The sequence below is a fragment of the Athalia rosae genome, chromosome 7 (assembly GCF_917208135.1).
Source record: "Athalia rosae chromosome 7, iyAthRosa1.1, whole genome shotgun sequence".
In the NCBI taxonomy this organism is placed as follows: domain Eukaryota; kingdom Metazoa; phylum Arthropoda; class Insecta; order Hymenoptera; family Athaliidae; genus Athalia; species Athalia rosae.
This window is the reverse complement of record NC_064032.1, coordinates 11,164,909-11,189,858: the sequence shown is the minus strand read 5'-3', so window position 1 is coordinate 11,189,858 and position 24,950 is coordinate 11,164,909. Positions and strand designations below refer to the sequence as shown.

The 24,950-nt window shown below is 46.8% G+C and overlaps 2 protein-coding genes across 2 annotated transcripts in view; one reads left to right on the top strand and one right to left on the bottom strand.

The window, feature by feature from the left end:
• Positions 1-24,950, bottom strand: part of LOC105689597 — a 79,095-nt gene that overhangs the window by 28,644 nt on the left and 25,501 nt on the right. The window lies entirely within an intron of this gene.
• On the top strand, positions 19,298-20,842 carry LOC125501956. The gene is made up of 2 exons (XM_048659192.1): positions 19,298-19,478; positions 19,716-20,842. The coding sequence occupies exon 2, from the start codon at positions 19,719-19,721 to the stop codon at positions 20,745-20,747; it is 1,029 nt and encodes a 342-aa protein (XP_048515149.1). The 5' UTR covers positions 19,298-19,478; positions 19,716-19,718; the 3' UTR covers positions 20,748-20,842.

The following is a 24,950-nucleotide window of genomic DNA, read 5'->3' as shown; positions in this document are numbered from 1 at the left end:
CTGCACTGGTAGATTGATTTCCTTGTAGTAATCAGTTCGCTTTGGCGGCGATCACCTTTTCGTATATAAACAAATGATCTTTTCGCGGGATTATCCGCGCACTGCGAAACCTCCCCCCCCCCCCCCCTCCGTAGAAACCGAGAGCCGGGGAGGGGGCGCGTGTACGATAAAGAATCGCACCCCGCCGCCGTTCGCCCTAATAGAAATAAAGAAGCGAGCGTCTCGTGGAACTCTCTCGCACTCGCACGTGTGTATCGCTTCTACCGCAGCGGTAGTTTACGCGGAGGAACGTGTAAAGGAGCGAATCTCACGTTGAGGGATGAGATGGGCGGACGCGGTGGGGATTTTTCGCTAAGGAAGGCAAGAGGGATGAAAAATAAGAGAGTCGAAACTCCGAAGGGGCGGCTCGGAGTACCAACAACCCACATCTCGTTCGCGATATCGCTGCGTACAAAGTAACAGTACGAGTTACTTGAATATGTTTTTTACCCTTTTCTGTTTTTTTTTTTTTTTTTGTTCTTATTTTTATTACCTCCCGTTACACGCGTTTTTCGAAACCTCCGAAACATCGCGCAACGCTGTTTCTCGTTGGATTTTTTTTTTTTTCGTTTTTTTGTTTTTTGTTTTCGTTTTTTTTTCCGCGCACGTTATCCGAGCTTTCGGTCTTATTTTTTTCTTTTTAGCACCTGCGGCAGCGGACGATATTAGTCGCAGGTGAGTTTATCGGGGAAAGCGTCTGCACGTAGGGGTCGGTGGTACGGGAGCGTGGATGGGGTACAGACTCGTGAGTTATCGTTCGTGTCACGCAATCCACCGACTGGGACGCGTGCGTCACGCAAAAATGGATTATGCAAAATCGGAGGTTGATGCGGGTTAAGCGAGGGTTGAAGTTTTTCTCTTTCAGTTTCCCAAAACGAAATAATACCTAGCGCGGTTTTCGAGACGAGACAAGCGTCGAAATTCGTTCGTTTTCAGATGGTAGGAGAAAACAAAACGTACGGAATTTCGCAGTGCGTGAGAGAGAAGGGAAAAGCAACAAACAAAAAAAAAAAAGAGAGTACGAAAGAACGAGAAAAATAATGTTGAGAGAGGAGATGGATAGGCCGGGTAGACTGTGAGCCGTTGTCCGATTGTCTTAAGCCCCCGGGAGAGTCACTGCACGGGGATACAAATTGCTAGTATTTCTATGTTTCCTCCACCGCCGATTCCTCAACCGGTCTATTTACTCGCTCAACAGATAAAACAAACTCCTGGTGGATATTTCGGCTCAATTTCACTCGGAAAGAAAAAAAAAAAACTACATCCCAGAAAACAGAGGGAGAGTCTGGTGGACGAGGCCTCGTACTTCAACTTCTTAGTTTTTCAATTTTTCTTTTTCAGTCTATCTGTTATCGCGGATTAATTTCCAGACTAGAAAGAGAGTTCCGAAATCGCAAAGTATCACGCAAACTGAAAGACAAATCTTCTAACGAAGTCGATATACTTTGCTCATACCCGCGTCGAAGGTCATGGATCACCGGATCATTCGAACCACACGACCGTGACAGCCGTCACTCTTACTCTATCGGTTTACGACTATGAGTTGGACACACCGTGTGCAAGGATAACCGAATTCTCCGATCCGCAATTCGAGTTGAGGGCGAAATTAAACGTAGGGAAACTCTAAAGCCCAAGTGGTACCACGGTCTGACGATCCGACGTGCGCGAGGACAGCGGGGAGAGGTCCTGCTCGGGCGTCGTGGAAGGAGGAGGGACAAGGATATAAGAAAAGGGTGAAGGGGACGAGAAGGACCCGCCGAGGTCACCCGGAGTTCATCTTCGGGGTACCTTAATTGGGTGGAGAATTAGTTACCGTTGAAAACGCCTCTGTGGGTATTCCGGATTAATCCCGGAACTCGGAAAATTGGAAGTGTCTGATTGCAACTACATCATTTTTATATAGAGCTAAGCCAATTCGAGTCGACCCCGAGTATCCACCAGTCGTACAAAGTTAAAGCTAGCCTTAACCAACTAAAATTCCCGAATTTCCACTGAGTTGAATTAACGGATCCATGCATGGGTCGAAATATTCGAATTTCTCAATTCACCAGCAAACCCGAGCTTTGCCTGAAGTCAGCGTAGCCACGGGCGCGCGGTTTGTTGTGGGGCGTCACCTCTGCTCAGCCCCCAAGGTGACGTCTCACAACAAAGCACTACGCTGCTGGCTACGCTGACTCCAGCAACGCTCGGGTTTGCTGGTGAATTGAGAAATTCGAATATTTCGACCCATGCAAGGATAGCGACGAATCAAAGTGGGTCTACGACTAAATCCAATCGATATGTCTTATGATTTCTCTGCTCCCAACAGCGAATAATTGATGATTAATCGATCGATTGCACGAGTAGATGATTTTGGCTTTCAGATTTGGATTTCGGAGCTGATTATACGTGAGATTACTCTTGAAAAACCAAAAAAAAATTCGACTCTTGAGCAAAAAATAAATCATTGTTTGAATTGGGTTTAATATGCTTTTCTAACGTATTTTGACCTCACGAATCCGAATCTGACAGAAAAATTGAACTATCTATGAAATTGACCGAGTTATCGCCAATTTTTAGCTTTTTGGGGTCAAAAATAAAAAATTGATTTTTCAGTCTATCTTAATGTAATTTGAGCTCAGGAACCCGAATCCGAAAGAGAAATTGATCTATCTGCAAAAATGACCGAGTTGTCCCCATTTTTTCGCATTTTTTACCATAAAAATGGAGATATCTCAAAGGGAAAAAATCGTAGCTCAATTTAGACAACGGATTCGTGTTCCTGAGGTCAAAATACATAAGAAAAGTGCCATACGATCAATTTTAAAAAATAAAAATTTTTGGCCAAAATTTGAGATTTTTCCAAGGGGTACCCCTTACGATTTTTTCAAATTTTGACCAAAAATTTTTATTTTTAAAAATTGATCGTATGGCACTTTTCTTATGTATTTTGACCCCAGGAACACGAATCCGTTGTCCAAATTGAGCTACGATTTTTTCCCTTTGAGATATCCTCAAATTTATGCCAAAAAATGCGAAAAAATGGAGATAACTCGGTCATTTTTGAAGATAGATCAATTTTTCTTCGGGATTCGGATTCCCGAGATCAAATTACATCGAGATAGACTAAAAAATAAATTTTTTATTTTCGACCCCGAAAAACTGAAAATTGGCGATAACTCGGTCAATTTCAGAGATAGATCAATTTTTCTACAATATTCGGATTCCTGAGATCAAAATACGTGAGAAAAGCATATTAAACCCAATTAAAACAATAATTTTTTTTTTGCTCAAAAATCGATATCTTTCTGATCTTTCAAGAGTAATCTCACGTATAATCAGCTCAGGAATCCAAATCTAAAAGCCAAAATCATCTACTCATGCAATCGATTGAGTAATCATTAGGTGGAAAAAATTTTTTACTCGATATTTTGAGGTAGCCCACTCGTTTTTAGAATAAATAATCAATTAAGTGGGGTACTTCCAGCAATAAAATTTTTTTTTCAGTTAAAAATCATAGGAAAGATCTTAAAATTGTCGATTGTGATTGTTTTTTACTCAACTTCAATGTCAAATCAAAAAGAAAGCATGTTATTTTTTGATTCTATACTTAGGACAATGATTTACGAATTGACAAATGAAGAAACTTGAAACACAAACTGTCAAATATTTTGAATCTTCGAAAAATTGAAACTTGGCAATCTATGATTGAAAATTATTGATTGATTGAAAAATGGTATGATGATATTTATGATTACGATTATGCGCTATGAATGAGTATAATTTTATTCATAAATAGAGGGATATCATTTCAATTAGCAGTTTTTGGTTCTTGAAGAGGTCGAAATACCTAACAATGAGCACGAACCAATGACTTCGAAATTTCGGGTCCCAGAATCGAGGAAAATCAGGACCCATGTGGCCTCGAATACTAAATTATTCAATAAACGACAATCACGTATTACGTATATCAGAAAATAAAGAATCCAAACAATAAGATCATTACTTTCTCAGTCGAACGTCATATGACGTATTTCAAGAGCCGAGTGAATCATTTTGCGTATGACTTGCATTAACCGCAATTCCAAAATTAGGTGGACGCTCATTCGGTGCGGTGGAGCAATAATCCCGGGTGGATGAGAGAGGGATGGAAGTTGGCGAATTGAGCGATAAAACGGTTGAACGAAATGACATGACTGACCGCGGGTCATACGGGGACATGTTCGACATATACCGCGCGACATTCCGCGCCCCTTTACACGACGTATAAATAAACGTAACGCGTCGGGGAAACAGGTTGTTTTACATATTACAGCGGAAACTTTTGTACGGACGTGTCTGTCGCGCCTTGAGTATCGATAGCCGGCGTTTTCGTTGTTTTTGTTCAGCATTGTTTTTTTTTTCCCTCCTCTCCTCTCCTCTTCTCTCCTCTCACACTAATCGAGATAACTTCGGTCCAGATCACTCTCCCGCTCGGAACAGATGACGGAACACAAACGTTCCGTGTCGAGGGTTCGGTGAAAAGGAGTTCCCTAGGACCGGAGAGAAGAGACGTTTCAAAGGATCTGTAATTACATTCAAATACTGTACCCCCAACTTTGGAGTAGCAAGTTGCTACTTGACTAATGCAATTACGGAAAACTCGTTTCGAAGGTAAACCATTCGGTGCCGTTTTCATTCGAAACGTGAATCAATTCACACTGTTTTTTTACAAAAGAAAAAAAGTAAAAAGAAAAAAAAAAAGAAGAATGGAAAGAGCGCTATTCGTTGTTTTCTATTTTCCGATTTTCGGTTATACCGGATGTTCGAGTGTTCTTTTTTTCATCGGAAAAAAAAAAAAATAAAACGCCGCGGCGTAGATTATTCTGGGATAAATAAAAGTGCTGGGAGGGAAAGAGGGCCGCCGGTATAATGAAACGTTGAAATCTGGAATGGTAATATTTCTGGGAGTTGTTCGACCGCATCCCCCGTACTCCGGTTCCGTAGGCATAGTGCGAAACGTTAGCAGGTAATATGGAAAATTCATTCCCGATCGATACCGAATTTCCAACCGACAAAGCTCCCGTATGGATATCAGGGCTTATTATTATACGAACGAACTTCCCTCGCCTCACATCACGTAAGCCCCTCGTTGTCGTCGTGTTTCAAATAGATAATATACCTGGAACGGGAAAAAAATTCATCCCATTTCGATGCTTGAGAAGACAATCGTTAGTCAGGTGAGTACAGCTAGGACTAGAAAAAAAAAAATCACCTCACGTAAGAGAAATGTTTCACGTCGTCATTTTTTCACCTCGGTTATTATAAATCGATCGCCCCACTGCCTCCTTCGAAGCTTCGCAATTTTTTTCCCCTCTCATGCGGATCTCCGAATTCTCTTTGATATAGATAAACGAAGGGCATCCCGCTGCGATTCGGATTACCGATCACAGTGGTCAGTTATTCGTTAAAATCGGGGGGAAAAAAAAAAAAGAAAAAAAAAAAATAGCCCGAATAATATCCCGAGGGCGAAAAAAGATGTGATATTGAAACCCGCGTGCGGTATGGATATTCGTGGGGCGATTCTTCGCGGAACGCACGGGGAGAAAGAAAAAAAAAAAAGAAAGGGAAATAAAGCTGATTGGTGTGTTCCTACTTGTAATCTGTTGGGACCTCTTTAAATCTTTTTCTCCTGCAGACGAGGTGAGCGTTCGCGTCCTCGGGAAGAGGGATGTTGTACATCGGGAGAGAAGGGTGCGCGAGGATCAAGGCTTTCGGAGAAGCGAAGGTGAAGAGACTCGCTACTTCCCTCTTCCTTCGTTTTTTTTTTTTTTTTGTTTTTTTGTTTTTTTGTTTTTTTTTTTTTCTCTTCTCCGCGAATCGTCGCATGTCGACTACGAGCTTGAAGAAAGGTTTTTCAACGGCGGGCCGTTAGAATCCTCTCAACGAAATTGAAGTGCCGTTCGCAGCCAGCTAAACACGCGCTAAAAAAAAAGCAGGAAACTGTAATGGCGCCGGCGGCGGCACGAGAGACTCGCAAATACTCGCGGACGGAGGAGTCAAGGATTGACTCAATTCCGAGGGACACGAAACCTGCAGAGTCGCGAGTCGATCAAGAAATATAAAGAAATCAAGCCTAAGTGTTGTCAGGTGTCCTGCCTCCCCCTCCCCCTACCCCCCGCGAGATGTCGTTTGATCCCAGCGGACCAAATCCTCCGTAGATGAAAACCAAAATCGTTTCCAGACACGCGATCTTCGTATACGTCGGGAACATTAAGGTGAGTTCGTTATTGTTATTTTATTACTTCCATCGTTACTATCCCTTTTTTTTTTTTTTTTTTTTTTTTTTCCATTCACCATTGAAAGGAAAACTTTCCGCCGTTTTTCCAGAAGAATTATGACAAAGATGAAGAAAACGACCCGTTCGGTATAGGCGAACAACAGCGATGGTAATAGAAAAGTCTTCGTAAGAAGAAAAAAGAGAACCATTCTTCGCACAAAAGAAGTAAGAAGAGCGTAAGAAAAGGACCATTCAATTAACGTCCTCGAGAATTTCTTACGCCGACACGCTTCGACGTCGGTTGCTCGTATCGTTAATAATCGCAATCGCGAAGAACGACGATTGGTGCGATTTGAATCGACCCCGTGAATTTTCTTCGGAGTTTATTTCGTCGGTGAGTATCGACCGAAATCGGACTACGTGTATATCGATCGCGCACGCGGAGATGAAGACCCCCCTTTCTTTGTCATGGGAATAATTATTAACCTTTCTATCGGGGAGACCTGAATCGGTCGAAAGAGCTGAAAGGTTTGTGAAGGCTGGGCTCAGGCTCAGCCTGGTTTCCATGGGAATTATTTAGGGGAGGATTTTAAAACACTTTCTTTCGCGAAATGCGGAAAAATGCGAAAAAGAGGTACTTTTTATCGTGGAATAAGGCGGACTACTCTATTTTCGTCCGTAGCGTAGAAAAAGAGAAAAAGAATAACGAACGAAAAAAAAAAAATCCCAAGAAACCTAAATTCGGAAGTCCGGGGGGCAAGGGACTCGGTTTTAATTGTGGGTATGGGTGAAACGTAGTAGTTAGTCTCGCATGTCAAAATACGCCGGTTCAATTAGCGTTGAACATCGGTCATTGATCGAGCGCAACGCAACGGCACTTATTCAAAGACCCTTGTGGGGGTCAGTTCGACACGGTGTTGTCCGCTAATACCTAAAATTTGTCAGTTACTCGACGTTAGGGTACTCTAGAGATAGCTCCGAACGGACGAACAACGTCGCTTCGTTTCCACCGAGGGGGTGTACAAAAAAAACAAAAAAAAAAAAAAAAATCACGTAGAAATTAGTATTTTCGTGCGACCGCCGCCGCATCCGTACGTCGGGTTTGAGCGCTTTGTTTTTTTTTTTTGTTTTTTTTTCTTTGTCCCGCGCGTCAGCTCGATCGTTGTTCGCTTTTTGACGAATAATCATTATCATCATCCGACTCGCACGTTGTTCGTAGCCCGCTCTACTTCGTCGGATGACTCATCGTGCTCTTGGATGTCTGTTTTTAACCCGCGTAACGCGGCGTCGGGGGTAGAGTTTAATCTAACAGACCCCGGACTCACTCGCTTTGCATTACGAGAGTAGAGTTGTTCGTTTTCGGTGGTTCTCTCATACTCCGGCTCTCCTACATCGTCCCGAACGTGTTAAACCCCCCCCCCCCCCCCCCCCCCCCCCCCCCTCCGGCAGGACCGCCATTCGCAAGCCAACTCGCAAGGGGCAAATGTATACAATTACACGTGCGCGCATACGTACGTACGTGTGGAGGGTGCCCGTCGAAATCGCGAATAATACGATTCTTCCGTAGTTACGACGCTGGATCTGTCTGTACCACGGAAGACAAAAAGAAAAAAAAAAAAAAAAGGGTGCTTTTTCCCGACGCCGTTTGTGTAACGGAAAATTTTTCGGAGGGCGGTCGTTTCGAAGATTATTATTATCGCGCTTACTTGTCATGTTTATCACGTGGTTCGACAGTCGATTTGCTACTCAGGTTGCGATATTACGCCATCCGTCCCCCCGCAGTCTATGTATACCGCGCGCGGAGTCGAGGAGGTAAGCTGATTCGAAATTCAAGCCCCGAATTTACATCCCTTGGAATAACACGGGACAGAGGGATCGAGGATGACGCGTGCCTCGTACGCCTAGATATTTCTGCAGTTTGCCAAACTACGGTCGTGGGATCATCGTGTATTTCGGTCACGTGGAAGCTGCACCGCGCGCGCGATCCCGCAGTCGAAGGGACGGAAGGGACGAAACGGGATGCGGGACGCTCCTTACCTGGGAGATGGAAAGAAAAATTTCCATTCTCGCGGACGCGCGCCCCTCGTTCGCCGGACGTGTATCGGTAAAAACGAATTTGTCGTCAAAACCGAGATGTATCCAAGAACCCGATTGCCGCCGTTTGCGGGCGTCTACGCGACGACGACGACGACGGTTTCGATTGATTTTGTATCGGGTTTAAGGGTGGAATTTTAAAACTTGTGGGTTGTCCCCCACCGTTAACGTTGCGGACGAAGAGGAGAGAGAGAGTGAAAAAAAATCGGCAGGTTTCGAGCGTCGGCCGATCGCATCTCTCGCATCTCTCGCATTCAACTCCTTCGTCGTCGCACGCGCCTCCTCCTCCGGCACAGTCGCGCACCTTCGATAGCCCGGAGGTTTCTCACCTCGCGGAACGTCAACGCGGCGGAGAATCATCGCTTCGATAAATTCAGACTGCGGTCTACGTTGCAGCGACGGCGTGGAAGCCCTTGAAACGCACCGGCCGTCGAGCGATTTCATCCCTAGCTGCACCCGGGGGGGCCGTCCGCCGCACTCGCTAGCTAGCGGCGAACATCGCGAAACTGTATAGGTATACACCACTGGTTGTCTGGATCGCGTTACCGTTCGTATAAACCGTATAGGGACGCGTCGCGGCCGGAACATGCTGCGCTACTACCTCAAGCTTCGCGCGGTTATTCCGCACACGGCGTATGCTACGCGCCGCCGTTGCTATACGTATATAGGTATACGAATATAAATGTATAAGTATATATGTAGCGATGTTCCGATCCTACGTACTATCGTCATCTCGTTATCTATCTCCCTTGAATTTGGTCGTCTCCGGACGATTCCGTGCGTGTCCCATGTGGGAATATTATGCGGGGGGACGTGTATCTTGGGGAAAACACGGGAGGGTGTGGAACGCCGAAACCACGTAGAGCATACGCGCGTGACGGGGGAAGAACGTGTATCGCACCAGATGTCACCGAGTAATTTGTGTCCTGTAATTGCCTACCGCTACGTAATTTGCTTATAATTGAAACGCGATATCGACGTTATTACGTTCATCGAACTCTGTGTCCGCCTCGTGATTTCCGATTCGAGCGCCGAACGGGTCGGGCGAAAGAAAGAAAAGAAAAAAAAGAAAGAAAGAAAGAAAGAAAAAAAGTTCGCTCCATTTCCCCAAATATTTCGAACTTCCTTGACCCGCGAGGCAGCATTTTTTAACGATCAACCAACCGATCGTGTTCGTCTGACGCGACCCGTCGTCAATCCGAAGACCCGAGTCACGCATCTCGTTGAGGAGGTGTTCCCCCCACCCGGATTCGCAGCCTCCCTTATTCCTTGCATCTCGTGTTATTATTTTTCGCTGAAGATATAAAAGAAAAAAACAAAGAAAAATATACCGACGCCGCGGACTGACGATGGGTAAGAACTACCCCGACGGACGAGAACAACCGACTCGCAAGGGCCCGACCCTAAAACAATTGAATATTTTTTGCATTGAAGAAAAGAAAGAATAAAAAAATGCGTCATGGGGTCAAATGGTCTCCGATGTGTTTGTTTTCAAGCACCGTAAAGGTATACCATATACGCGTAGCACCTACATTACTCTCGTCAGATTATTTTCGCCACTTTTTCTTCTTCTTCTTCTTCTCTACTCCCAAAGTACCCATCGTACTAAATTTCCCAACACTTCTCTTGATGAGTCGAACAAGCCCGGTTACTATACCTATACCGTTGGCTCGTAGTCTTCATCGTTTTCGTCGTCGCAGTCGTGGTGGCGCGGGGCGCCAGGCAATAGCCACTCAGAGGGTGGTTTTTCGAAGATGTTTCACCGTTGTTACGGCTCGGGAGATACGTTGTTTCGGCCAATTGACTCCTGCCACGTCACGCGCGGCTCTCGGGCCGGCGGAGAGCCTACACGAGGTATCGGACCGAGAGAAGTGTGGGCCGAAATGTCGCGGAGAACATCCGGATTTTGCCAACGGCATCCCAGCCGCGGACGTCCACTTTACGAGCGTTTACCTCGACCTTTTACCTCTCCCTCTCCCTCTCCCTTTTATTCTCCGCCCACGAATATTACCGCCACGGCTTTCGCTTCGATCGCGGACACCGGCCGATCGGAAAATGGAGAGGAAGCTCGAGAGGCTGCTGCTTCGTAGGAACAAGAAATTATTACGTAAGCCGGCCGAACAACCGAAAGCGAAATTATTCCATCCCTCCATCCTCCCGCGACTCGAGGGGTTGGTTTCTACCGAATTGAGTTTGGTTATGCTTATCGAGCGACTTAATTACAATTTCGGATCACTTGGCGTGCGACGATATACCCCACTCGACGACCTCAGACACCGTTTAGCTGATGTTCAGTTGTATAATTCATAACATCCGCTCGTCATATTCTCGGGATGGGAAAATCAGGGAACTCCGTCCATCCTCCGACGAAGTAGCTCACGAGCTTTGTTCCTTTTTTTGCCTTTCCAGAATCCTTTTTCAGATTACTCTTCTCATTATAATTCGGTAGGGTTCCGGACGTTATGATAATAAGGTGAGGCGGTACAAGTGTAGAGCAGCATTAGCAAGATTGATAACGGATTGTTGGGACGTGAGTAGCGGCGGGGTGAGTAGAAGCGAAATAGTGGGGGGGGGGGGGGGGGGGGGGTTGATGGATTGCTGAATACGGAAAAAAACCGAGCTTTTTAAGCTCTCTTCTCGCCTCCGCGGCGGTGCCATTCGAACCGATTCTACTTATCCCCTTGACGCTTGGTTCTCGGCGCACGTGACGCGAGAAACTGGAATAAGATACAAGCTGCTGATCCAACGGCGGTGTGTTCGAGTACCCCTTGTAGCTGACCACCACCTTCGCTGTTCCTTCCACTTTCCATAACCAGATTTCTGCCGTACCCCGCGTCACTTTAATCTAACGACCGCTTTTCCGCTCGCGATCGGCTGCGAGAAACTCAAGATAATATCGTCGATCCTTTCCGACCGCCTTCGAACGCGCGAGTTTTTGAAAATACAGCAACGAAGCGTTTTTTACCTCTCCGTCGATCGGCGCGAGTTGCCCCAACGGTGGGTGACAAACGGACGGTCTATAAACCAATTAAACGCGACTAACGATAAACGTTTCACACCCGGCAATCAGTCCCATTGAAACGATCGCTCGGATTCAGCGAAAGCGGGTCCACGTCCCCGCGATCCCTATATCCCGATCCTCTCGTTGTTGTACCGTTACACTGTCGACGATTCGCCGTACACTGCAGTGTTCGCGAAAATTACGCGAATCCAGTCGAACGAACGTTGTCCGATGCGTTGATTAGATTCAAAGGTCGTATAGCCCCGGAACACCGCGCGTCCCCGTTACGCGTGTAACGTGGCCCGAGCGATTCGAACGCGCGTTTCGCATTGGTACGGGGAGTACGCGTCGTTGTGAATGCGCCCTAATTGAAACTGTGTGCAAATTCGAGCTGACGTTTTAAAAAAGTCACGAATTAATTCGCCGCGCAATTCGGGGGAGGGTTGGATCGCGAAATTTTGGAATATTTCGAAAGCGTGCCCGCTGAAAAACACGTCGTCTAATCGCTGCCTCGGTGAACGCGCGCGGGAGCTAATTTTCCAAATTGGAAACGTGACCGTTTTAGAGAAACCGGTGGACCGGAATCAGACACCCACCGCTGACGCGCGTTAATCGTTATTTTTTTTCTTTCACGCCGTTATCGCTGCAAATCCAACGTGGAATACGAAAAAAAATATTCCCTCGATATATAAAATAGAGCTGGGTGGATCAATCTCCGTTTCATTATTTTTTCCTCCGCTACATGCATAGACACGTGGTTACATGTACGCGGTGGATACACGTACGTCATAAATATAGCTGGATACATGCAGACTGCATATCTATGGATACCGGGACGTGCCTTGGAGCGCTGATTAACGCGATGCTTCGACGGGGAGTGAAAAAGAGAGACGGAGATGGGAGGGAAGAAAAAAAAAAAAAAAAAAAGATCAAGAGCACAAAGTCGCGGCTAGGGGTTGGCGATGGGGGGATCGCGGGCTCCGTACCCGCGCGCTGATAAAAAAAAAAAAAGAAAGAAAAAAAACGAAAAAAACTGATCGCTAAAACAAACTATATTGACAGTTCTCAGCTGTCACGATCAGTTCGGTGTTTTGTGCGATATTTGACGAGAGAATGTTGGCAGCGGGAAACCCTGGCTGTAGATGAAGGTACACGGGGAGGGCGTAAGAGAGAGGAGAGGAGAGGAGAGGAGAGGAGAGGAAAAAAAAGAAATTGGGGGAAAGGGGACGCGGCGCATACCGGAGTCTCTGGGGGTAGCACGACGACGAGGAGGAGAAGGGAGGACGGGGATGAGCAGCCCGCGGCAATGCACCAGCCGGTCGTCTCTGCTCTCGTGTAATTTTCTTCAATAATCTCACCCACCCCTCCCCCCCCCCCCCCCGCCCCACCCCTCCCACGTCATCCGGTGTCGACCCTGATGCTGCAGCAAATCTTATCGAGAAATCCAAGGAGCTATAGAAGCTCGGGGTGCGGTTGTATAAGGGGGGGGGGGGAGGGGGGCGCATCGCATTCCGAGTATACGGCGTGCAGGTGTGTAACGATATCATGCGATGTTGAAAAAAAACTTTCGAGATTGCGATACGGTTGATTTTTTTGTTTTTATCCTTTTATTTCTTGTTTTTTTCGGTTCTCCTTCATCCGCGGGTCGTGCAACGTCGTTGATAATTTCCCGAGGCGATGGCGACGTTATAGACGTCAGTCGAGATGAGACCGAAGGATTTTCAAGGCCGATCAATCAATCGGGGTTGTACTCGGGGCGACGCTCGGTGATCGCCTAATCGGCGATAAGCCGGTTGTACGCGTACGTATACGCGAATCGATGGACCGTACGTACGTATAACGTACCTACGAACGTGCGCGCGGTCGCGGTTTGTACGGATGAAATTGTGTAAGGCGACGCGAAATCTGGGAAGATCGTTCGTCCGGTAAAAGAGCGCGCGCGGCTTCGCGCGACCCCCCCGACACACGCGATATTACGCGGCTGGATTGAAGCATACGTTGTAAACACAATTGCGAAGCGTAGTCGCGTTAGGTGACACGGTTTTTTGCGTTCTCAATTTGCCGAAAGAGAAAAAAAATTAGAAGAAGAAAAAAAAAAAACAAATAGAAAACAAAAAAAACAACAACAACAACAACGTAAAAGAGCGAAACAAAGAGATAGAAAGCCGCGGGCTTACCTCGAGCACTCGTAAATCGCTTAATCGCTGCTTTTCGCGGATCAGAGAGTTTTTAGAACTTCAACTTTATAAAATATATATAATAATACGTACGTACGTACGTGCACCCTTCTACGTCGCGCGTATAACTCTGTAGGAGAGCACCGTTACCCGAATGGTTCGTGCACTCGTGAAATCGCGCACCAGACTCCAGAAACACTCGACGCTAAAATGCCTAGCTACGTCCGCTACTGTTACCGTGCTTCGAGAAACTATACTTCTGTCACGATATCGTACGATAGAAAGCTTGATCTTAGCTCACGCGCAGAGTTACCTCATCTCCTCGCTATTTTAGTTAGCGTATTTCGGATTTCGTCTCGATTGAACGGCAATTGATTCCAACTGAAAAGCCGACGAATGCCCTCGGAGGAGGTAGAAAATCGCCGTTAATTTTCACGAATCGAAACGATTCGTTCGATAAAGGCGCAGCGGCCACGGAGTTTCGGTTTGACCGCCGCAGTTACCAGGGACTTTTGGTTAAGGGGTTCCGCTTCCCCATTTTCAGCATCAAAAAGGCCTCTCGTGCCGTCGCGCGGTGTCTGCGGAAAAATTATAATTCCTCGTGGCCGAGCACCGGACGCGCTCTTTTGCCTCGGTAGATCCCACGGCGCAAAAAAAAAAAAAAAAAAAAAAATGACGAAAAAGAATCACGATAAATAAAAAAAAAAAAAAAAAAGCCGGGGAAATTCTACCGGGGATTATACTATAGACAGATATATGTACTGTAACGCGCGGTACATAATTCGTCGAGGTTAAGACCAACCCTCCCCCCAAAAAAAAAATTGCCATTGCGGCCGCCGCCCTCTGTACGTACATGAAATATGTCTGGCCCTAATTGCTTTAACAAAAAGGCTACGTGTATTATACCCACATCGTTCGTTCGGATATCACGTGATAAAATATGGAGGGTGAAAAATCTTGGAATTCGGAACATGCGAACCCGGCGTCTGATATCCTAGAGCTGGTATGAGAAAAAAAATTTCTTTTTTTTTTTTCCTCCCGTTCGTCAAACTTGGTATTTTAAGGGTGGCTTATGGCAGTTCGACCCCTTCGCTTTGACGACCCGACACTGCAGAGATGGAAAATTTTCAAAATTTGTATCGAAGTTGCCACTGTAATATACGTCGAGAATCGATGTCGAGTGTTACACGCGGACCACGCGGCAGCCTCTTTCAATCAGTAGAGAATAATCAATTGATATTTGCTTCGGTGATTGAAGGAAGAAAAATCGTCTGAAGTAGAGCCGATGTTCCCTTACCATGGGGTACAACAGAGCTCGCCTCTCTTTTCATTTTGTCTTCATCATTTCCCTCGTCTTTTTATCGTATATTTCTCTCCTTCCGCACCCTCCTCAGCGACGACATCAACCCCTCCTCCCTCGATATCTTACGGAGCCATCGTTATTATAGGCTTTTCAGATAAAATCCCCGGGGCAGTTTTCTACTTTAATTTACCCACCCAAAAGGTGTGTAATGATTTTTCTTACCCTTCCGTTGTTGTTGTTTTTTTTTCTATTTTTTCCCCCCTCATTCGCCACCTCTGTACACCAAGAGTCGCGGGGCAAAAATGGGCTCTGGCAAAATCCTGTTTGTTTTCCACGGAGTTAATTAATTAACTCGCGGTCGAACTCGTGAAATTTTCGAAACAACCGCACGCGACGCCAGCGAAAAGTTTGGGTCACGCGTCTCGCTTGCCTTCGAGGAGCGAATTCGCCCCGGGAGTCGGGGAGGCGAAGGGGGAGGAGAGTCCGACCGTTGTAACGAAAAATAGGAGAAGTCAATCTTAAAGCTGGAAGGAAAACGTGCAACCGGAGGACCGCGACGTCTGGCGTCGTAGTCACTTTTTTTTCCCCCCCTTTATCTCTGGCGTCCTAGATTCGTCGGTTTGTTTTTATTGGCTCGCTATAGGTATAAACTGTGCGGAAGATACGAAGTTGTACGAATTTCCACGGAGCTCTAAATGAAGGACGGTGTGTAAGGAGAGCTAACCAGACCGACCGTCACTCGCGTATGTACATACCTATACAGCTATACGGTGACAATCGTTTTACGTCAGTTTCCAAACTGTCACAATAACATAATACGCACTGCGGAACTCCTCCGGCAAATCCAACGAACACAAAAACTCTCAAACTTCTGGGCGTCTAATCGCCGCTACACTACGGCTGGATGATTCGGAAGAATTTTCGGAAATGGAAGTAGAAATTCAACGAATCGCCCAACGAAAAATCGCAAAAAAATCGAGAGAAAAAAAAAGCTCGGGTCAAGATCTCAACGCCGACCGACAACGGATTCGCTGAAATTATCGAAAAAATTGGAGCTTTTTTTTTTTTTCAGAGTCATCGCCGACGTCTGAGAATTTTATTTGTTTTTCTCTCGATGTGTAGGAGATGGAAAAAAATGCGAAAGCGCGAACGTTTCGAAATTCTCTTTACCGTGACGTAATGGTCGCGTAATGCGACGGTGATTTCGTTTCGCAAATATGACAACTAGGTGGATCGAATTTTTAAAACTCACCGATTATTATCGAGGAAACGATCTCCACCGCCTCCCACCCTCTTTCAGCTTATAAATTGGTGCGAGGCACATCGGGACACAGAAAAAGCTCCTCGAATCCCGGACGGTATTCTTCTCGTCGGCGCACAGAGATGACAGCGAATTTATCTGCTCGTCAGTAACGCGGGTGACGTTCCGTGTACCCGGAAACGCGATAACGGTACCCCGTACGGTTCGAGGCGAACGTGAAAAATAATCGCGGGGACTGAGTCGGAATTATTTAGGGACGCGGCATAGCCGGTCGAGTGGTCGGTGCGGACTGCAGAAGGGACAGCAGATGATATCACGGTGTAAGGGATGACTGCGTGACATCATCGCCGGCCAATGGGAGCGCCTCAAAAAGCGACGCAAGCGCGCCACGGGAACCCAGGGGGTGCTGCTCGGCAGCGATATATCGCAATCGATTCTACCCCTCGAGCTTTAGGGGTGAGACAATCGCGCCGCCCGCGCGACTTTCCGGAACCCGACTGGCTAACCACCCGGAGCGGGAAAATTATCAAGCGCGCTAACCGAGGATAATCTTTCTTCCTTTGTTTCCAATGATTCTTTTGATAATGATACGTGTCTGACGAGGAGCACGTGGTTCTCCGGGAGCTTCCCGAGAAGAAAAAGGTCCGACGGAAGAAGGTGCAACGATAAAGATCCCGAATATTTTCTTCCTCTCCTGTTGTCTTCCCCCACGGGAAAACATCGGGGGTGGGGTGGAAAAAATTGTCCCGGTACGAGGAGCGTCTCATTATTGAAATTTCCCTCTTACCTCGCAAGTTTCGAGTTTCCCGTTCACGAGCGAAGACGCATATAACGTCGTTATGCTCGATGCGACTCGAAGGACACGGACCTCGCCAACGTGTCTGGAAGCTAAATTGCGCTATCGAGTTACCACCGAGTTTTATGCCCAAAGCCGGTTCAACGTAAATTCCATTTTCGTTGGCCGAGTGAAAATTAGCGGCGAGTTCGAGATTACTCGTTGAATTTATTCGTGGGACAGGAAGATCGTCCGGTAAGACGTGCGAATTTTCGAAGGGCGAGATGAATCGGAGAAAAAAGGAACGAATGCGTAAAACAACGGTCGTTGCGCGACAGATATTCGGGCTTAAACGGCAACGCTCGGCAACAGTTTGGTACTGGAGTGACTTTGAACTTTTCCACGTCTACCCGCGTACCCCCGGCGTGTTACATTCACTCCGTGTAAGTACGGTGTTTAACGATAAAAGTAAAACGTTCGACGATTTCCTGAACACGGTACACGCCGAGGGTAAAAAAAAAGAAGATCCGACGAGAAAAAGGAGAAAAATAAGCGAACGGAAAGAAACGGGGGATTGGCGAGAGAAAGGCTGCATTGCCGATGCGGCAAATCTCTGGCGAATATCTTTGCATGAATTTCAAACCACCGAGAAGAAGGAAAGTCGGGCTCGCCGGTGAAACGGCGGCGATACGGCGTTCGTTCCTACGATAACGCGAAGAAAAGTGACACAGCGAATCGGGAGAATAGCGGAAGGCAAAAATCGTGGATATTGAAAATGGCTTTTTTACCGCATTCGAAAAAACAAACGTTCGCACGGATTTGGCAGACGTGCGTCAAAACTCCGACAATTTAATTCTCACTAAATTATTTTGTTTTCTGTTTAATCGTTCGTTCCACCGGCGAGAAAAAAAAAAAACTACAAAGCAAAACAACCGAGCGAAATCACATCTTCGGAAGGATAATATCCACGTTCGAACCGTACCTATCTACGGTGTGTCCTCCTCGTAATCCCCGGGGTAACCGAACGACGATATAAAACCGATCCGCACGATTTCGTAGATCTCTGAATAAAATGACCAAAATCGTCGACGCGCTTTCATCAAGGTAAACAGAAAAACAAATTCACCACACCCCCCGTCCCGAGGGTTCATTCGCACACCTGTTTCGCTTCTTGTCTCTTCGGTTATTTATTTATCCGTATTTTTATTTCCTATCGTTTCGTTTTCCTGCTTTTTCTTTTTTATTTTCTCGTTTTTTTTTGTTTTTTTTTTTCCAGTATAGCCTTGTAAAAAGGGTTGACGAAATGGATACCGCTGGGGGATTGTCGAAACGTGTCTCCTCCACGTGAAGCTACATGCGCGTGGATATTCGATTCGTGTATACCCTATTCTATATGGTTGAAATACGGGGTGGGAGAAAGTTATACGTGTGGAAAGGCGGCGAGGAGGAGGGGGTTGAAAAGAGGCGAACGTAGCGGGAGACTCTCGTACATTTTCACTAGCGTTATGGATGCGTTCGTTAGCAGTTGACAGTTAATTATCGGTGAAAAATTTCGTTCGTCGAAAATGAACGAGCAAATGACGAACTGAAACGGACCTTTGCGGTCCGGCCTCGGAGCCGGATCACTTTTTTCGTTCGTCGGTGTAACGCGCGAACGTACGTGCAATCGAACGTTTGAAGAAAAATAAAAAAAAATATTCAATAAAAAAAAGATTTCGCATCGCAAGGAAAATGAATGATGGATAAACTCAAATGAAAATTGAGTTTATGTTGGATTCAATTTTGAATACAGAGCTGTGAGGGAGGGGGGGGGGGGGGGGGGGGGGGGAACGTCTCCGCCGGAAGAGTTCGAAATTCGAGACTCGCTCGCGAAGACTTTTGGCCGGCTTCTGAAAAAATAATTTCTCCATCCCCCGTCCGGCCAACGATGTACTCACTCGTTTGATACAGCGAAACGAGAGACACCGGACTCCCGGTGCCCGAGAACAACCCTCCGCTCGGGTTTTGTTGTATCAAGTATAATATTCGCCGGTCATAATTCACTTATGCAAATAAAGCCGAGGGCAAGCAACGGTCTGGATTATGTCCGCGGTATACGGACTTGAAACGTAACGCTTTTGTTGACGTCGAGGGTCGAGACGGAGCGATCAATCTACGATCTAAACTAATCAGCGAAGGTGGCGATAATTGTAATTTGCGCGGGCAGTAAAAGCCTTGAAAATTTGTTATTCTAATTCAGCCGCGGAGTTGGGTGACGCGACCCTCCCACCCCGTATGCGTCGGGATCCGAAGACTTTTGAAATACACGGAACGAAGCTATCTCGGCAATGGAAGCGCGATACATCGCAGATAAAAGATCGTCGTTATCCGTGTCGAGAGATAAGACTCCGGCCGGTGAATCACGTCGGAAATTATATTGGCGTCGACGAGCAGATTCATCGTCGTCCGATGTCGCGGACATCCAGACGTGCAAAGGAATATCATAAGTTCCGCCCTTCAATAGCGATACGTTCGAGATTAGATACTAGAAAAAAAAAAAAACTCGAACTAAGACTACAACGACTGTGAAGTAGCGGAGGAATCGATTCAGGTGAGAGACACGTAATCGTTTTTTTCGTCATTTCGAAGATCGTCGGAGGCAAAAAAGATACTCGCTGCGTAGATCTCGTGACACGCCAGCCAGTCGGTCGTCGCTCGACGCCATATAAAAGCGAATCGCTAATCGCGTGCTCTCGTTTTCCGATAAAAATCGAAATGAGATTTCCTCAAAAAAAAAAAAACAAAAAAAAAACCAATCAAAACTCACAGCTCTCCTATTTCTCAACAGACGATGGAATATCCGAGTCTCCAGTCGATGGTGCGGAGCGAGGGTGTGTGCCCGGTATGTTACACGGGAGTGAGCGACGCGCCGAAATTCCAGTGTGAAAACGGTCACTCGTTGTGCCACCGTTGCAAGCCTCACTATAACGTCTGTCCGACCTGCTGCTCGTCGACTCTCGATTTCGTTCAGCCTCCGAATCGTCGAGAAATCAGCTCGCCGAGGCCGTTTCATCCGATGCCACATCCACCCCGGGCACATGCGGGAACGATCTTCCCGAGCGCGCCTCACTTCGACCTGACGGAACGCGAGAGGGGAGCGTGCGGGGGACCACCGCCGCCCGAATCGGACGGGACGCTCGTACCTTGCGGTAATTCGAATTACGGCTGCTGGGTCGCGGTTCCCGAGTACCTGAGGGATACGCACGAGACCAGGTGTCAGTACAGGCCGTTCCTGGAAGAAGAAAGTCTTCCGACGGACATCGTTGTTTCGGAAGGACTCGTCAATTGCGCTCATCGCGTAGTCGGATGCAACGTCGCGATGCCACCGTGGAGAAAAGCGATTCACGAAGCGTCTTGCGTTTACAAAGAACGTTTCGAAGTCGTCGAACGAGGGGAGGATACTTCGGACGATTCGTACGACGGCGGAGACGAGGATGATCCGGAGGAGATGGTCGAGTGTAAATTGAAGATCTACGGATGTTCGGTGAAAATGCCGAGGCGGCGTAAAATCGTTCACGAGGAAAAATGTAATTACAACAAGTGTTACAGGGAAGAGGATTTCGAGATAGCCGCGGAAGATGAGGCGCCCGAAGATAAGATGACGCCGGAAGACGGGGATCCCGAAAGTCCGACCGACTGTCGTTGGGCCGAATACGGATGCCGGGTGAGGCCTAAAGCGTTTCGAAAGGAAACTCACGAGGAGAAATGCAACTACAAAATGGAGGAGTGTCGCTTCGCGGACAACGGATGCGAAGAGTTGTTCACGAGGTCGAGAAAATTCGCTCACGAACGCAATTGCCAATTCAGAGATTCGGATTGATGATTGATGATCGCGAACGGCGACTAGATTTTTTCGTCGATCGCACGTTGTACATATAGCGTTCGTACACGATTAAAAATATGGAAAAAAAAAAATTAACTCCTCGACGGATTCTTAAGCCTCCGAACGATATTTCTCCGAGGGGTTTCGCGTAATATGCATAAAACACGACGGCTGCCCCCTCCGCCCCCTCCGCCCCCCCGTTAAACTCGAAACATCTCTAAGCGTTCCTAATCATCTCAAGAGGACGCGCGTAACGGGAAGACGTACAAAGGGTATTATTGTACGGTATGCGGGTATAGTTTGGAATATCGATCGCCATAGATACCGCGGGGTAAACCGGTAACCCACATATGGTTCGAAAGTGATGGTTTACGATCAGGGTAACAACAACAAACAGCGCGAAATATACCTACCCGTGGCAAACACCCGCGCCAATATTCAACCACCGTACCCATCCTCGTTTTACTCTTACCCTCTTTCGCTACCCCTCCAGTCGTTTCGCGTCTTTCGTACCAGCTGCGTCTCCTCGTAAACATGTTAATAATTTCCAAGGTAAGGTAAGGTAAGGTCACACGTGGAACGGTTGAACACAACGCTAAAAGCGGCGAAACCCACCCTCGTTGTAGATCAAATTCGTTGCTACGGGTAATGCCGCCGCACCATAATCGTTGGAGAATTTCACTATACGATTCTTCGATATCGACGCGTCCCGTTACGGATTCTTACGAGTGTTAACCCCCCACCCCACGCCGCGCTCGCTTCGGACGGATCATCTCTATTTACGGAGTAGGTGTGCGTGTATCGCGCGTAACATCAACGATAGAATTTTGGGGGCGCCATTAGCCTCCAGGTGACGACTATCCCAGCCACCCCCCTATGATTGCCGCTAAGATCATCCCCCGAGGAACAAGGGTCCCGATGAAAATGCAGATATATATATATATATATATATCTATATATATGGAGTATAAAGTTGAAAACCTCCGGGCGTTTCGGGAACACGGGAACTCTTGATAATTGCACTATTTTTATTTTCGACGAAACTCTGTTTTTTTTTTTTTGACTCAACACTTTTCCATTTTCACTTACTTCACGTTTCGCGTTTCTCTCTCTCTCTCTCTCTCTCTCTCTCTCTCTCTCTCTCCCGCGCATCTTTTTCTCGGTCAGGATAATTGACTCGGTGCGGATGAATTTTGCATAACAATTTTTTGCCGGATCGAAAAATCAAAGAAGCGGATGACTGTAGGGGGTGTGCGATTGTGTCGCGAAATAAAACGAGCATATTCGGAATACGCGAAGCGTTACGAACTTCTTCGCACCCGAACGAGCGTCCGATTTTTCGCATACCGGTCAGTTCGCTTTGTCGTCGTGGTGAAAAAAGGAGACTAACAATCAAAGACGGATTCACCGTACGAATTTTACGCGCGCCGTGCCTGAGGTAAAAAACTTTCGAGACCGGAAATTCTGACCGGTTCCACGCGACGTTCAAAAGTAAATAGGGGATGCTTCGCACGGTAGAGACTCCCGAAAGTCCGTGTCGCGAGCTCTCTCGACATGTCTCAAAGGTGGGGAAGCTCCGAGGGAACGCCGTAGCCGTTTTTTTTTTTTTGTCGCGGAATTGACCGGAGGCCTTTATAAAATGCAACAGAAGAAAAAAAAAGAAGAGGAAGTATTTCTCTCCATATTTTCTCTCGCATCGAAACGAAGGATCGAAACTAACGCGGACGACGATCTTTTCAACCGTTTGTTAAATTTAACGTTAATTCGCCCCTGAACCGACGCTACTTTTCGCCGTGGCTCGAGGATCGCCCAAAACAATAGAGAAAAGCAGCGATGCGTAAAAGCAATTAATGCAGAACGTTGCCGTGGCAGTCCACTTTGCCTAGATTAATCTGCGCGTCCCCCCTCCTCTACGGTAAAATTAATAACTTTATCGGCGAGGTGTGAAGTGGGCCTATGCACCGGCCCCCCTATCCACGTCCCATAATATCCATCCGTCCTCTTCTTACTTCTTCGGAGCCGGTCGAGTCGCGACGCGACGCGGCGCGGCGCGGCGCGTTCGTCATTAGAGTATGAAGCACGAGGGGGGTATTCGCCTCTAAATTACACCCCTGGGGGAGCCGCTACCGACCCAGGCGTATACGGCACCAACCAGGCCGCCGCGGCTGCATGTAGAGGCTTCCGGAAAATCGAGCGTCTGCACAGAGGGTGAGGAGTATAACTTTAATTAAGTAAGACAGTGGCCGACTGGTGTGCGTTGGTGTTGCGATGTGGAGCTTTGAAATGCCCTGAAATACCTCCACTCGACTCGACTCACCTCAAGTTTTCGACCTTACGTACACGTGCGCCGCTACGGACTCGACTGACTCTGCAGACGGTTTTTTTTTTTTTTGTTCTCTTTTTCTCTCTCCTCTCGCTGCACAACTCGCGGCCCTGGGGAAAAACAAAGCGAAAAAAAAACGGAGCGGGAAGAGTTCCTTGCTTTTTCGGTCTCGTCGGGGCATAGCGTAAGAACGAGATAAGCGAAGAATCACCGGAGCAGTTTTTCATCTTTCCTTTCATTTATTTTTTTTTTTTTTCGAAAGTAAGGAAAATCGGAAACCCCGTATATATAACGGCGATCGCGTCCACTCGCAAAGCCGACGGATTTCATACGCATCGGAAATAAGATCGCTATGCATGTATTCATGCGGTGAGCTTACGGAGCTTTCTTCTCGATTGTGTTTTTTTTTTTTTTTTTCTTGTTGAAAAAAATGAAACCAGCGAATTTTCGAATATTCCAGAGTACAGGCGCAGGTAAGCGCAACGCGAGATGTGCGCCCGTCGGATAACGTTCTTTATGATTCATCGTTCGGAACGTGACGAGGTGATTCGAAGGAAAGGCGTACGATCGACGGGGATTCGCGATATCGACGAACTGCAGTATTTTCCAAATGATGAAGACGTTCAATTTACGAAGCAGGGGGTGAAAACAGGTGGGGCGAGAAAATGGGAAAGAGGTCTTGATCGGGCGTCACGCATTTTTCGCGCACGCGAAGCCTTTTTTACGAAAACTGAAACGTACATCACGGTGCTTGTAAACCGTTGGATGCCGGCCGAGGATGCCGGATGAGTTACGCGCCGCGGGTAGCTTCAGATTAAGAATTTTCTCACATAAATACGTCGTTTCCCATAGATATTAAATCTACCAAAGACTTATCGTTATCTCACCTGCCCTCCGAACGGGCTTTACGAGGGAGGGAATCGTTTTTCAAAAAAAATTCACCTCCGCCGTGAAATCCTATTTTCGCGAAACGAAGCCGAATCTGGAAACGCGAAGATATGCGAGCGAGCTCCTCCCATCGATTTTCGTGTTCACAATGCGCCGGAAAAATTGTTCGCCGATCGGTGACTCGTTAATTTTTTTGATTTACTGAAAAACTGGCGACGATTCGATCATCTCGACAGACGGATATCCACTCAATGAGGACATTGGGATTGCTTAGCTTCGAAGACGTGAGAGGATTTTAAGGATTCGAAGTTCGCGAAAGAAGAAACAGGCCTAACGAACATAATTTGTAATGCAAATTGGCAGAACTCAACATTCCGAGCTCCGGCTTTTTTCCCGGCTAATCGTTGATGATCCACAGTAATTAGATTCGCGGATTAAGCCCAACGCCGTTTGAGAAAACTCGAAATACCGCAACCCCTTTTTTTTTTACCGATTGGAAAAACCGCGGCGAGTTTTAAATTATTCGAAAAACTTGCCCCTTCGGATCACGCGCCGGAGCAGGAAAACAAAAAAAGTACATAAAAAAAAATATACATCTCCGGATATAAAAGCGAAGAAGAAACACCCCCCTTGATTGTAATTTGACGATTTAATTGCAACGGGTATATCCGAATAAAAAAATCCCCCCCCCAAAATTGCTCGGCGTTTAATTTTCCCAACGATACTGAAATTTCCGCGGAAAAATTTCTTTTCCCCTTCTGTTACGTGCTCGCGATAAATCTGGCGAAAGAACGATCGGCAAATATACTCGAAGATTGTCGGACGTTAAACGAGATGATATTTAATCGAAAGATAATGAATCCGCGACGAAATATAGCAACGCCGCCAAATTTCATCGAGGTTATCCGTTCCGGTCAGCCGCGTCTGTCGTCGAATCGGGGGGAAAAAAATCCTTTGTGCAAAGAGAGAGAGAGACAGAGAGAGACAGC

What these genes read in the sequence shown, in the direction of transcription:
- LOC125501956 (XM_048659192.1), top strand. Translation starts at nt 19,719, where the DNA reads ATGGAATATCCGAGTCTCCAGTCGATGGTGCGGAGCGAGGGTGTGTGC.